The sequence below is a fragment of the Cuculus canorus genome, chromosome W (genome assembly GCF_017976375.1).
Source record: "Cuculus canorus isolate bCucCan1 chromosome W, bCucCan1.pri, whole genome shotgun sequence".
Lineage (NCBI taxonomy): Eukaryota > Metazoa > Chordata > Aves > Cuculiformes > Cuculidae > Cuculus > Cuculus canorus.
Window position 1 is genome coordinate 15,422,957 of NC_071440.1, and position 14,853 is coordinate 15,437,809.

At 33.3% G+C, this 14,853-nt stretch overlaps 1 protein-coding gene across 1 annotated transcript in view; it reads right to left on the reverse strand.

Moving 5' to 3' along the window:
* Positions 1 to 14,853, reverse strand: part of LOC128850260 (nipped-B-like protein) — a 99,977-nt gene that overhangs the window by 19,164 nt on the left and 65,960 nt on the right. The window contains exons 15-28 of the mRNA XM_054053266.1: positions 13,711 to 13,797; positions 11,825 to 12,056; positions 11,356 to 11,507; positions 10,969 to 11,049; positions 8,673 to 8,773; positions 7,932 to 8,070; positions 7,650 to 7,732; positions 6,524 to 6,656; positions 5,436 to 5,579; positions 2,902 to 2,991; positions 2,442 to 2,656; positions 2,239 to 2,341; positions 1,180 to 1,278; positions 930 to 1,076 (exon numbers count right to left, since the gene is read on the reverse strand). Of these exons, the coding sequence (XP_053909241.1) occupies positions 930 to 1,076; positions 1,180 to 1,278; positions 2,239 to 2,341; positions 2,442 to 2,656; positions 2,902 to 2,991; positions 5,436 to 5,579; positions 6,524 to 6,656; positions 7,650 to 7,732; positions 7,932 to 8,070; positions 8,673 to 8,773; positions 10,969 to 11,049; positions 11,356 to 11,507; positions 11,825 to 12,056; positions 13,711 to 13,797 (1,806 nt within the window). The remainder of the gene's footprint in view (positions 1 to 929; positions 1,077 to 1,179; positions 1,279 to 2,238; positions 2,342 to 2,441; positions 2,657 to 2,901; positions 2,992 to 5,435; positions 5,580 to 6,523; positions 6,657 to 7,649; positions 7,733 to 7,931; positions 8,071 to 8,672; positions 8,774 to 10,968; positions 11,050 to 11,355; positions 11,508 to 11,824; positions 12,057 to 13,710; positions 13,798 to 14,853) is intronic.

A 14,853-nucleotide genomic window follows, 5' to 3' on the forward strand; every position in this document is an offset into this window, starting at 1 on the left:
TGCTTCCTCCATTTATACTCTCCCATTTAAGAACTCATGACGTTGCAAATCTATAATATCACTTAATTCAAGAACTTACAAGCTAAATGTAATGATGCTTCAGCTACTTTGTTGGAACACTCAAGATCCTTTATAGAGCTGGACTGTAATACCTCAAAAGCCTTCAGATAAAGCTTATGGATAAGATACATGCAGCAAAACTTTTACATTTCCCTGGGCTTTGTCTAAGGAGATGAATGAGGAGCTTAATTTCACATGACCTTATTCAAAACCTGTTTAATCTGAATGTCAGGATGAGCAGCTTTATGCATGGTCATCTCCAAAACCCCTCAAAAACATTTAATTTGTAACTATAGCAAATGAGTAGTATTTGACTAAAAACCTAGCATGAATGCTAAAAGATAGTGTTATCTGACCATTAAATTAACATTGTTTTTCATCTGAACATCCAGACAAAAAAACACTTTATAGAAAAACTCTAATAAGAAGCCTTTTAAAATGCTAAAACTAAGTATAGAAAACCAACACAGTTTTATTTCTTTTCTTTTTGGATTACAAATGGCAACCTAAATTACTGTGTGGTAAATCTTCCTCATCACCCACACTACTGAACTGCTATCAATATCTCAGACTTCAGAGATGTGGGAAAATTCCTCATTTCACCTAATTTGTGCTTTATTAAAGGGATCAAAAGGAATATAATCCTGGTTCTGATGTGGTCCAACTTTCTATGTATGTTTACCTTTTCATGTAACAAAGACTCACTAGAAACAAGTGATGCATTTTACAAGGTTGGTCTTAAAAGCATGATGCTTTCCATTAAAATAATAAGATATAATTTACTCCTGGGATCATCATTCCATACCATTAAACATTCAAACTCAGTTGAAAAGTAATTTTTCTATCATAAATATCACAAGTCACCATACCAATATTCTTTCAATCAGCATGTCATAATACTGCTCAGCAAGCTGAGGACGACAGAGCACAAATCGGCCAAGCAGCTCCACAGCTGCTTCTCGTACACTAGTGGAGTTATCCATTAACCGTCCATGAACACCTCGTTGCATATCCAGCTAAAAAGAACAAATAAAACACAGATCCAAAATAAGAAAAAAAAATTTCTTTCAAGCATGACAGAAGAACACATGTGAATGATGGATTTTTTTTTTTTTTTACCCTGGCCAGAATACTGGGGTCTACAGCAACAACCTCAGACAAACACTTCATGGCTTTTGTTCGAACAGCAATTGCATTTTCACCAAGTACGCGCAGAATCTAATAAGAGAACAAAACCAAAGATTCAATTGCTTTGGGAAGGCAGCAAACAACGCTTAACAGGTAAAAATGCAGCAGAATAACATGCAAATGATTTAACTAAACTAAGAATCCCTGTCTGCTAAGAACTGAATATATCTCAGACAGTAAAAAGGTGCGTGCAAGTGATGTTCTTGGGTACTGATAACTGAGCATTGATATTTACTAGGATTCACTACATCTCCAAGACTGGTCCGAACAGGATTTACAAAGGGTCCATATGTTTACTTTAAGTCCCTTCATTTTAAACTCTAATTTTGCCATTCACTTGTGGCTTTCACCATGGTTCTTTCAACAGGAGAGTTGGATTCAGGCACTATAATTTTAAGAATCAATATAATTAATTTAAGAATCAATATAATTAATTTTAAGATCAATATAAGTAATATAACCTAAAATATACTAACAACTAAACCATTACTGGAATTCAAACATGTCACCATGACAACATGTTAGCACTCTTCTCCCAGAAAAAGGAAAGAAGCCACACAACAACAGCTTCCAAAGTGACAGTAACATACACTACAAGCAACTGACCGTTGGCTTGTATTTTCATATCAGATTAAGATCACTTTAATGAGTTAATATTACTAAATGAGCATGCATTTTACAGAAACTGTAAAAAAGATTTCAACATTTTGTAATTATCCTTTTACTGTGTACATCTAAGATAATGATTTTGCCATATACATATATGGATAAATAAAATAACGTAAGTACAATATGACATATGAAATGCATGCAAGAAAAAGAAATATAAGCACTTATGTCATCAATACAGAATATGAACACGCATGGTGTTATCATGGTCTGTTGAATACTTGTGCTCAACAATGAACAGATATTGCATACTACCAGGAAAGTGTTTGGAATCAGAAATCAACTGTGTTTCACTGTATTAAGACTTCTAGCACAGTTTACCTGTGTCAAATAAATATCAAAGCTCTGGGCAAATGGCCTCATAGAGGCCAAGTAGCGAACAATTAGACATGCATCTTCATAGTCCACAGTATCAGAATTCATCCTGCAACAAATCCAACACATTAATCAGGACATATTTATAAAAAATGATTAAAAACATCAAATGCATGGTTAATAAAGAAATTGGTGATGCTGAAACATACTTCAATGTACTGAACTGAGATGGAGCAGTTTTAATGATGCTGCGAAGAAACGTTTTGCGACTTTCTGCTCTATGCATGATTTTTCCTGTGGTCTCAACATCTTTTGCATGATGAGTTCCTTCAGATGAATCCTCATCCTTCTGAGATTTAATTGCTTTCTCTGTCTCCATAGTTGTATCACGGAACCACTGTGCTATATAAAACTTCCGAGAAAACTGGTGAAATACAGCAAGATACACAGAAAACAAAATCAAGATATAGAAGAGTGAAGTTAACAGATTTATAATGACATTAAGTGAGTCTAATGCATCAATCATATTTTGGAAAACACAATCAATAGTATATGTTAGTGTGACAATTTAATTGAAGCACTAATATGCATGACCAAAAATAATTTTATTCAGTACATGTTACTGAAATTATTTTTAGATCCACTTGACATCAGAAAGCTGAAATTTACCACTAATGATGCATCAGTTTCTGTGTTCTCATCCAGGTAATCTAGCAAAGTCTTTTGCAGCTGTTGAACTTCATCTTCTCCTTCTGAAACCTATCAGAAATAGAAATATAATTATAAAATATAATATTGCACAGTAGTAATTATCATCTGAAAATCTGCATGTCCACATATAAAATACACTGAAGTTAATGTTCTGCAATTATCAGTACAGCTAACAAATTTTAATCAATTACTTCTAAACTTTATACAGACTAAACCAAATTAGACTGTGGCTCCAAAGTCGAAAAGAGGTTTACAGCAGAATAAGACTGATTTTAAAACAGACTGATTGATTCAATTAATTTTCATTCTATGATCTTGTGTGAAGACCCTCTGTCCCTGAGGAAAAAAAAGAAGGGCTGAAATCACACATAGTAGACTGATACAAGGTTTAACCTATAAAAGTCATAGCTCTCTGGCCAATATTAAATACTGAAACAGTGACTTCTCAGGTGAACAAGGGATAAAAAGCAAAAAAAAGTCAAATGAAAAATATAAAACACAGACAACAGTAAATATCTCTCTGGAGATACTCAAAACCTGCCTGGACGTGTTCCTGTGCAACCTGCCCTAGGTTGTACCTGCTTTAGCAGGGGGGTGGACTAGATCTCCAGAGGTCTCTTCCAACCCCTACCATTCTGAGATTCTCTGTGATTCTGTTATCATAAGGGATCCTGAAATGTATAACTACTCTGACTCAGTATCTTTTCTGTCCAATTCTGTCTACTGCAGAGATCTTTGAAAAGTTTTATGCATGAATAAAAAAGATCCCGTGCATTCCTGTACAAACTGCTCTAGGTGAACCTGCTTTAGCGGTAGGGGGGGTGGTGGGGGGGGGTGGTGGTGGTGGTGGACTAGATGATCTCCAGAGGTCCCTTCCAACCCCGGCCATTCTGTGATTCTGTGTGATATTAATTTTCCTGCAAAGCATTTTTAAGATGCACCAAAAGGACTACATACAAAATACTACTATGAGAGTTAGTGCTGGAGACTATTGGAACTGTAGATAGCAAATATCTAAACTGTATTAATGTTAAAAACAACACATTTTTTTCCAAGAGGCTATTCTATTGAAAAAAATATATATCCTGATATTTTAAATAATTCTAGCCTATGTAAATTGAACAATTTTTTTTTATGATCATCAATGGTTTTTTCCCCATATACTGCCTAACTATTTTCAGAAAAGTAAAAAACCCAGAAAAAAAGAACCTGTGAAGCCTGAAACAAATCATACTCAATATTGATAATAAAAGTAGAATAATAATTTATGGCTTAAACTTCTTCAGCTATAAAACATTTCTCTTCTTCAGCTATAAAACATTTTTCTTCTTCAGCAATAAAACTTGTAACTTGTAACATCATAACTTCTGTATGAACAGCATAGATTGAGAATCTTGTCACCAATGGAGCACATAATAGAGCTTGCGAACATCAGCAAGTAGAAAAAGGTACGAGTCCAGAAGATCAATGTATCAAGAGAGAAACTAATGAAAAGCATGCGCAAGTATTTAAATCAACTTGACAACCTATGACAGATTTCTATGGAAAAAAGGATTTCACACTATACATAGTACAATATTCTAATTGACAAAACGATGGGAATTATCAGCCTCATAAAGGAGTAAATGAATTTTGATTCTTTATTTGAATGTCTGTAAGTTGCACAAGTTTTTCCTTCAAGATAAATCTGTAACAGTCATTATAAAATACATATAATAGATCTGGAGTCTTTTCAGGTAACTGAAAGGGAAATAAGCTTGATATGACTACTCAACTTTAGATCTAATCATGCTGAGAACGATTAGTAGTTCAGAAAGAAATGTATAGCATCCATGAGAAATATGCAAATCTACATTTTTAAAAGGACACATAAGACCTGAAATTTTCTCATCATGCAATGTACTATAGAGACCCCAAATGCATACATTGATTTGTTAACTGCTGTCACCCTTGCAGATTTGGAGACGTTTTGATAAGCACAATTCATGGAAATGCAAATACACATTCTCTGATGAAAGATATATACAAGTCCAGTTTAAAAAAAAAAAAAAAGACCAAGACCAATACCAGCTACACCACAGAAAAACTAACCTTACAGGCCTAAGAGTTTAACTCTCTAAAGCTTGTGTATGAATGCCATAAGTCCAATTACCACTTTGCAATAGCAAATGCACATATATACATTCACAGACATATATTTTTAAGGCCTCTTAAGATAGAATTCAACTGTGGCTCCATTATTTCTTCTATATTGTCACAAGAAAATTGGTTTTACCATGGTAATTAACCACATAATATGATCACTAGGAGATGGTGTGAGAAAGACATGAATTAACAAATGTGATACTTACAAATTGAGTATATTTAATTCAGAAATCCAAACAACAATGAAAACTTATTCTCCACAAAGCTAGTTTTTCTCATTTCTTTAAAATGCTCAAATTTTTGAATGGATACATCTCAATTCAGCTGGCATGGGATCTCACACACACCTGTTTGAGGATTCTGGCTATAGATCCTTGATCCATTTTGCTAGTGACTGCATCTTTCCTGAGTCTTGCAGCTACAGTTCCAAGATAGTCAAGTGATGCCACTCTTAAAGCCATTTCTGTAGATTTGTTACTGAACTGGTGAACCTAAGAAAAGCAGAATAAGCTGTTATTAAAAAACAGTTATTTACACAGCCGAGATTCTTCTCACAAGACATTGCTTGACCTCATTAAAAATTCTACCTAACTTTCATGCTGGATAAAATTATGTAAAATTTCACATAAAATTATGTAATTTTATGTAAATCTATGACATCACAGATACACTCTTTACATTATTTTTTTTTTCCTTTATTGGGTCTCTCTCTCTCTACAAATATGCCTGTTAGAATTTTTTAAAAATATATATTTTTATAAAAACCTGGACATCTAGTAGAGCACATATCCTTTGCCATAGCATAGATCTTAAACACCATAATGCATTATTCACACAAGTAAAAAAAAAATACGTTCTACCAGGGACAGGACCATAAAATATTATTCCAAGAAACAGCTCAAATTACTATGTTAATTACATTTTAATACTGAAGAACAATTCTAAAAAAACACATCAGTGAAAATATTCACATTCTGTAAAATGTCACATTCCATAAGTAAATGCACTATTATTGGTGAAAGACAAAACTCCTTAATTGTTTTCAGGTTCTGTGCCAAAGGAATAGTCCAGATAAGCATTTATCATGAATAATTACAGCTATTGGTCTGACTTTATTCCCAATGAATATCTACACATATTAGATGCTATAGAATGGCATTTTTTAATGTGGAAAATGTAATGGAATAGTAGAAGTGGTCTTCCATGAGAAACTGTATACGTATGACCTTTACTAGGTTCCATATCAATGATCTTCTGACCTAAATTTTATTTTCTATGCATTACATCATAGTGATACATGTAAGAAAATCCTTAAATGTTGCATACAAGTGTCAACAATCAGAAAGCATTCCTATGATAGTTTGAGATTAAATAAACAAGTTTCATTGTAATAAGAAATAAATTTACATAATAGTTAAAACCAAGAATCCCTTACCAATAGCCTTCCTAATAAGCTAAGTAGCAACTCTGCAGCTGGCCATTCTGGTTTATTGACTGTGGAAAGAAGATCTTGAATGAAGTTCTCAAACAGTGGTCTGTAATCTTCTTCCCCTTGTTTACTGCCACACCTGTTTAAATGAAAATGCATTTTGTAAGTGAATTTCAGAGCTGTTTAAGTCCTTCTTCTGATGCAAACAGAAGTAATCCGATGTTTAACCAGAAAACCAGTTTTATGCAATTCTAAAAAGAAAATCCATAATATCAGCAGAAAAAAAATTTATCCATTTATGGACAAATAGTTTAAACAGTTATCACTCCAAGTTGCACTGCAAGTAAAGCAGCTAATCAAGGATAGTAGAATTTTGTCCCTAAGTTTTTTTTATTTATTATTTTGAGTTAAGTCTGCATTAACTTGGATGGATAAAGTAGGTAAAATTCTAAAGCTCAAGCCAGAGTAGGGTATTTAGGAGGTGTTTTGTCCTTAAACCTGGTCTGACTTATCTCACAGTGTAAAACATCTGCTCTACAAAGGTTAAAATCAGAATGTAAAGATCAAAAGATAACATATCTGATAGTGTTTCTCTTATATGTGGCATCCCTAACTTTAATGATACCAGAGGCATGCAGAGAGATGGTTAGATGGTTTAACAGTAGAATTTAACATGATAAAAATCTCAGGACTTTTTGTTACAAATCCTTTCGTTATTCAGGTACATTTTTTTCCCTGTTAAGCTATTGACATTCCTTAACTTTATAGAAAAGAAAGTAATTTTAAGTTTTTTATATCTTTGTCATTCTGGTGACTGAAAGAATCTGGTTTCAGCACTTAGATATTTACTCAGACTTCTCTTCCAAGCTTCAGATGAGTAAAAGACCCTGATAAAAAGTTCCTACATAAACTATCAGACAGATTCTTAAATGTGTAAAGAACTCCATGCAAAATTTCTGTTCCATAAAAATATTTGTCCAGACAGGTCTTAGGGATCTATAAAGTATATTGTTATAACTAACTTTATTAGTAGGCATTTAGCATTGTGAAGTGGTTTGGTTTGTCTTAAGGTGTGACAGATTTTATTTGGAGTTGGTTTCATCAATACACAAAAGAATGCAAAAGTACTTACTTTTTAAGGAAAATAGAAAGAAAGTTTTGTGCTGTTCTCATGGCTGTTTCATATGAGTTAGTAATAAGTACATCCTGATCCACCTAAAAATAACAAGATTTATTTGTCTAATATTTTAGCGTACACAGAAATATGATTTCCAGATCAGCATTTCTCATTCATCAACTGATTACAGCAGACATAAAATTTCAGTGCTTAATTACTAGAGAACTATCATGAAATATTATACCTACAGAGTCATTCCTGCACAAAAAAAATACTTATGATTCTTAAAAATCTTACTTTTTTGTTTGATTCCTCCTCTGAATTAGAATATTTTTCTATTGATGGCAAATGCACCACACACTGAATAAGTTGTAGAACTAGTGCTGTTACCATCTGAATATACATAGGCTCTCCATCAGTGTCACTGCTGTTTAACCTGTTAATAAGAAAAGTTAGCATTAACACTAAAACTAAACAAAAGACAACATGAAACAAATATTTTTGGTCCTAAATAACATGTTCCTAAAATTATTACCACAGCAAGAAATCTGTGTTCTAGACATGTATCTAGTAATTTGCTTTGTTTATCTAATAATTTGCACTTAAGACAGTAGAAGTGAACTGAATAGTTCCTAAATGAAAATCTTTCAAAGGTGTATTAGATTGATTCCCCAGAAAGAGTGCTCCGAGTGTGAAATTCAGCCAGAATTTTCCTATTAAGCTTTAGCAATAAAGAAATTATATAAAATCCATAAAACAGAATGAAAGAATTTTTCAAAAAAGAAAACCTGAATGCATGCTAACATTACACTTATTTACATCCTTAATGAGACAAATAATAAGATATTTCAATTATTTTTGTAAGCAGGCATAAATATGATGACATAAGAAGCAGTGATTATTATCAGCCTCTAACAAAGCGCAGCTTGTGGAGTCACAGATTTTTAAAGAAGTTGTTAATAATGAAGACTAAAGTTCTATATCTACAAAACTGTAAATTCTACTGTCTACAAATCATCAATATATGTCAGAAATTACCTGAAGTTTCTCAAACTCCTCTTGCTAGTTGGCAGTCTTGCAAGGGAAGTGAAAATTTCTTCTAGTATTAACTGTCTGTGTTTTTCATATCTGGAGAACACCTATTTAACAGTTACAGGATCGTTAAAGAAGTATTCATTGTTATGTAAAATATCACTTGTTAAATATATCGTTAAAAATTATATATAGAAACATACACTACATGACATTTAAATAAATTATATTTAATGCATACCTTGATTTTATCAAAGCAAACATTTCTTTATAAAACACACAAAAAATTTCAAATCTATATATTTTTTAAATCTTCATAGCATAAATGTGTAGTGGGTCTTAAAAGTACCGTATGTTTTAAAAATTTCTGCCAGTGGTGCAAAACACTGTATAAGTGTTCTGGTTTGGGCTAAAGCAGAACATAGTGTCTGACGTTTCAGCTAAGCCTGATGTTTATCACCAGGGTAATGGGCCACTGCTCACACCTATTCCTATGGTAATCAAGGCAAGTTGGTGGTGAAGGAGGTCGCACCTGCGGGGAGGGGCAGACAGGACCCGTGACCCAAAGCTGACCAACTAAGTATTGCATGCCACACGTCATACTCAGTATAAAACTGAGGGATCAGGAGGGTCACCCGAGGTTCACCCCTCTTCTTCGACGGCCGGCGTTCAGGGAGGACTTCGTTTGTCTGTCTGCCCCTGATCCCGATCCGCATGTTGCGGATTCCGTTCCTGAGTCCAGCTCCCACCTGCCGCTGAGTCCAGGCTGGGATTTTCCCCGCCCCTGCCCTGCAGGTCAGTGGTGACTTACTGGTCATCCAGGGAGTTTAAATTGGGTTTGTATACTTGTACATATTTTAGTATTCTATTATTATTGTTTTCCTTTTTATCATTATTGTTTCATTAAAGCTGTTTTAGTTTCCAAGCCCCAAGTCACTCTCTCTCTCACACTTCCTTTTTCCCTTTCCTGTGTGTGGTGGGATTGGGACTAAAAGCTGCCCGGTTTTAGCTACTGACCTGGCCGGGGGGCAAGGCTAATCTGGGACAATAAGAAAGTCAAAAAGCGTAATGCTAAGCTTTCAGACTCTAGTATAGAGCAAAACTCTATGGTAACATAACACAAACATGATTTTAGAATGCATTTTAAAAAACAATTTTACTTCACACCCTAAGCTTTAATGCTTGCCTGACATGAAATATTCTTTCAGTCTATGGAGTCAGGATTGTAGAGTTTGCTTCTCCTTTTGTTTAGGCAGAATTACTGTTATAAATACTGGAGTACATAATCCGTACAAAGATTGAAACTTGAACAAGCACATCAGAGTTGCACTGCAGTTTTCCTGAAATAGCATTTTACCTGCCCCGTGATTTTTTCACATAGTCACCTCTTTTGAAGAAATTGACTTATTCTATTTTGTAGAAGTACCCTACTAATTCCATAGCTTATTCCATTGCATAAATTCAAAATTTAACAAAGGAAATAAGGAAAACCATACTGTTAAGATTTCTTATGAAGGAAGGAATAAATCGTTATATTAAGGGAATGAATTAGCTTAAGCAATAATAAGAATAATAAGAATCAAATCTTGGCCAGCTTGCAGTTAGAAAGAATGCGATTGTAAAAGGAGTTTAGGTTGTTTACTAGTTGAAACAAGAAACAAATCAAGTCCTGCAGCAGAAACAAAGGACAGACCTGAGCTCACCAAGAGGACACAATGAGGAAGGAGATAAGATAAAGACCATCAGAGACACAAAGAAACTGTGATGTGCATACAAGAGTGGGTGATAAACTATGATAATAATTTCCCGAAAGACAATGGATGTGTAACATGTTTCCAGGAATCTATATGCATATGTATGTTTAACCAGTATAAAAGTCATGTAACCAGTCTCAATAGTTAGGTGGATTACCTCATGTGTACCCCGGCTACATTTATTAAAGGAATACCTACTTAATAATCAAATTGGCATTGATTATTGAGTTTGGCTTTTCATGGCATCACTTAAGACAAGAAAGGACAGGTAAGAGGAAGGGATTTGTGTTTCTAATTTAAACAACATAACCAAAATTAAGTAAATTCCATGGCTTAAGTAGGCAGTTTCTTCCTATAGAGTACTCCGCAAATAGAAGCAGGTAGGTAGATTTAATACTGTTCCTAGAATATAACAAACTGTAAAACCATGCAAGAATGAAATTAGTTCTAAACTCCAGTTCTCTACCAGTAAAAATATGGCCTATGCAAATAACCTAATAGCTCTCAGAAACACAGGAACATGAAACTGCAAATTAAAATTTACTTACTGCAGTCACTAATTTGATAGCACATAACTGTAGTTCACTGACATTTTCTACAAAGAAAGGTGTTATTCCCATAGATGATACCTATCAACAGAAAGTAGTTATTTTAAGTATATTTGACAAACAAACTGATATTTACACAGTTTCAAAAGTAGGTTATTCATTCAGCAGGTAAGGCATTCAGCAAGTATTACTTCAAATTATTTGTAAATAAAATATACTTGCATACAATCAGTTTAAACTTTTCTTGAGTGTACAATAAAAGCCATTAAAGATTTGAAAATTAAATGCTCTTCTGCTGATTACATACCACACAACAAACTAGTCACTGTTGTTAATAATTCAAAAGTTTATACTGATTTCATACTTCATGTAATTGATAAAACTTACCTGAAGAATTGTTGTATCGGTAAGAAGCTGTATCTCTAGCAACTCTGACAAACTGCTGACAATGTCACAAACTTTGTTATACAGCATCACTATAACTCTTTGCTTGTGGGTGGAACATTTGGCACGTTTTGCTTTTGAACTTAAAACACCACCTAAATAAAAAATAAAATAAAAAATATCTGTGTCTATTTTATCAATGTTTCACATCAATTATTGGGAAATATATGTTATCATCTTCCTCAAAAAATGTCCCCAAAACAGCTCCATGACTACAGATTTGTAAATGCAATTCCTTACAGAAGAAAAAGTATTTAGTAGGATCAGCTGGAAAGCAAAAATTTCATATTTTCATAATTGCTCTGAAATCTGGATCCAAGATTTTTAAAATAGTTCTTGAAGTTGGACACTCACATCTGAAGGTATGTGTATGACAACAAAACACTAAATGCAAAACATTTAGCATACTAACCGCCATGAGGATCCACTCTATATACAGGATCATATTGAGGATAGAGAGTGTTCTGCAAATGAAATTTTGTGTATTGAATAACTCTTTCTATTACATCCTCAATATATACAGCTTTAGGCATATTTGGCGATGTCATAATATTGATAGCAGTAAGACAAGCATCAGCAGATTTTGTCACTCTCTCCATAATAAGATCTCTCCATAATCTTTCCTCATCTTCAGTGTCATTGTTCTGTAACAGGCAAGTAAAACAAGATAATGTGAACAAGGAGTCAAATTTTTATCCTTAACAAGTAAAAGATAACATTATTTTAATATACTTACATACACACATACAAAATACTGTATTTCCTTTATGGCACAAAAATAGTTTGTTTTAGAAATCAACTAATGTTTGTTTTACTGGCAACAGGTTTATAACCCTAAGTCACAAGTCTTCAATGTCTTACTGTGTTCTTCTGGTAAAACACAAAGATGCTTTCTATGTATCATCAGGAAGCACTATGAAGGAAGATTGCTACATTGCCTACTTAAGAATTATGTACCTTAATCAAAATCTAAACTGATTCATCTAGTGTTTTCTTCAGCAGCCCATGTACACCAGTTGCTGCTTTGATCAGTCTAATTTTTGCCACTAGAGGGAATTCTTACACAAAAAAGTTGTTTTTCTATAATTTTCTACAATTCACAGACCAACTCATCTGTTATCAATGGGTTTAAAACGTGTTATCAAATATGACCATTTAGATTTAGCACAGGATATAGAATCTTTGTATTTCTGTGTTTGTACAAGTTATAAAAACAAACATATATGAGGTTATGAACACCCAGAACTACAGAAATATTGTAATAATATTATTAATAGAAAAAACAGGTGGATTTTTTAGTAACTTTTCTGGTACAAATATATCCTACAGAGAAAAGACTCTTTCCTGCCTGTATAACAGCACTGTTTGACACTGTTGGCTTTCTTTGTAAAAATAAGGAGTTGGTGAAACCATATCAACTTTTTCCCTTTGGGATAAGAGAATCTAAAAATATCACAGTGCATTATATATATGATAAATATATATATATTTGAAAAGTCAACATAAATCTGCAAATCAGGAGATACCTGTAAATTTCTTGCATAGAATGGCTTTAAATAATTTGTTCCTTACACAAAGGAGGCTTAAAGAGAACCAAAACCCACTAAACAAAAAAACCCCACAAAACAAAACTCCAAGTAGTTTTAAATATTTTCTAATTTTTTTGCTAATTAATCTTGGAAATAAAAAAGAATCTGCAAATGCAATCTGTCTCTGGAAAATGGAGGTAAGATATTTTCACTGCACTGTAAAAGAAGTAAGCTTATTCCTTAGCAGAGGCTTCCTTTACTGTAATGACCCAAATCATGTTTAATGGGTTTTAAGAAAAATCTTGAACTTGTTAATACTGTGATACTTCTAATAATAAATACTTATAATAACTACTAATACTACTACTACTTATAATAACTGTAGTACTTCTTCCATCGTGTAAGGGATGCTTTGTGGACATGTAGAAAAGTAGCAAAGAAATGTCCAATGGTGTAAGTTACACCAGTTACCATGAATATTTCAGGATGAAACTATAATATTTAAAATTAAGTCAAAAGACAACTCAATTGTTCCCAATACATCTGTTAGTTATCAGTACTATAGTCAAACACGTTTAATACTGAAAGAATATAATCAATTGAACTTTACTTCAAATCGTAAAATTTGGCAATCACTTAATCGCATACATATTAAATCAGAAATTCCTTTCACACATACACACGTATTTGAAACTATCACTATATGGGACTCAAGTGAAGAAAACCCTATTCTACACAATGATGCGAAATGATGTAATTTGAAACTCACATGGTTGAGTAATGCAGAAAGCTTTGATCCATCTTGAATATTCTTCTCCAAAATATTCAGGACTTTTACGGTTTTATCTGTTGAGAGCTAAAACAAGAAACAAAACATTAAATGACTGTAGAATAGATAGAACATGTTATGTAATCTGAAAAACATAAATTGTAAGTAGTCTGAGATAAGGATTGGATAGTGACTTGACACAACATGACTGAGAATGCTGATAATAGAACTAAAGTTGCAATCAAACTGCATTTTCAATGAGCAAAATCCATAGAAATGCATTTAAAATTGCATATCTATAATTAATGTTGTATATTTATACCCTTTTGCTTCTAGAAACAGAAATTTACAAAATCCAAGTATCAATCACAAATTCTAACTGACTATATAGAGCTTTTTTACAGAAAATGCAAATTCTGTGGGCAAGCAGAAAATTAATTTCCTAATACTTGAGTGGTAATAAAAAGGAAATGTATTCTTAATAACTGTGTTAACTTTGACAAACTAGCATGTTGAAAAAAACCTCACTTACTGATATTCTACGGAATTATGATTACATAATCTGTTCAATATACTAAACTCCAGGAGAGTTGGTTTCATTTATCCAGATATTATTGGTGCTCACTTTTAGAAGCACCAAAATTCTGATTACATACACATATGTATGTATGTGAAAAAAACAGGGAACAGAGGTTAAGGGTGAGAATTATCAGGAAAGAGAAACACTCAGATTCATAACATGCTACAAAGGAAGGTAGGGAGATCGAAGAAAAGTCCAGGAAGAATATCTAAATCTTGGATTAAAGAAAACCCTTCAGAGTGATTTGTATAATAAGTGGCTTCAGAAAAACTTCATAAACATAGTAAATGGTCATGAGCAGGCAGAGGAAGAATTTAACACAAGACTGCCCAAAACCAAGTGTTCTAAGAAGATAAGGAATGCAAGAACATTGTTTCTATAGGTCTTTCTAGAGTTCCCTTGAACTGAACTCAGGAAGAGTACAGCAAAGAAATCACAACATGCAGTGTAAAGAAAATGAATCTTCTTATCACCTGAGGCATTAAATCTTCTAAGTTTGAAAGGGCTCTAATGGAGAGAGGAAGGAAGGAAGCAACTCAGTGTGATGCTGGATGGGTATCATA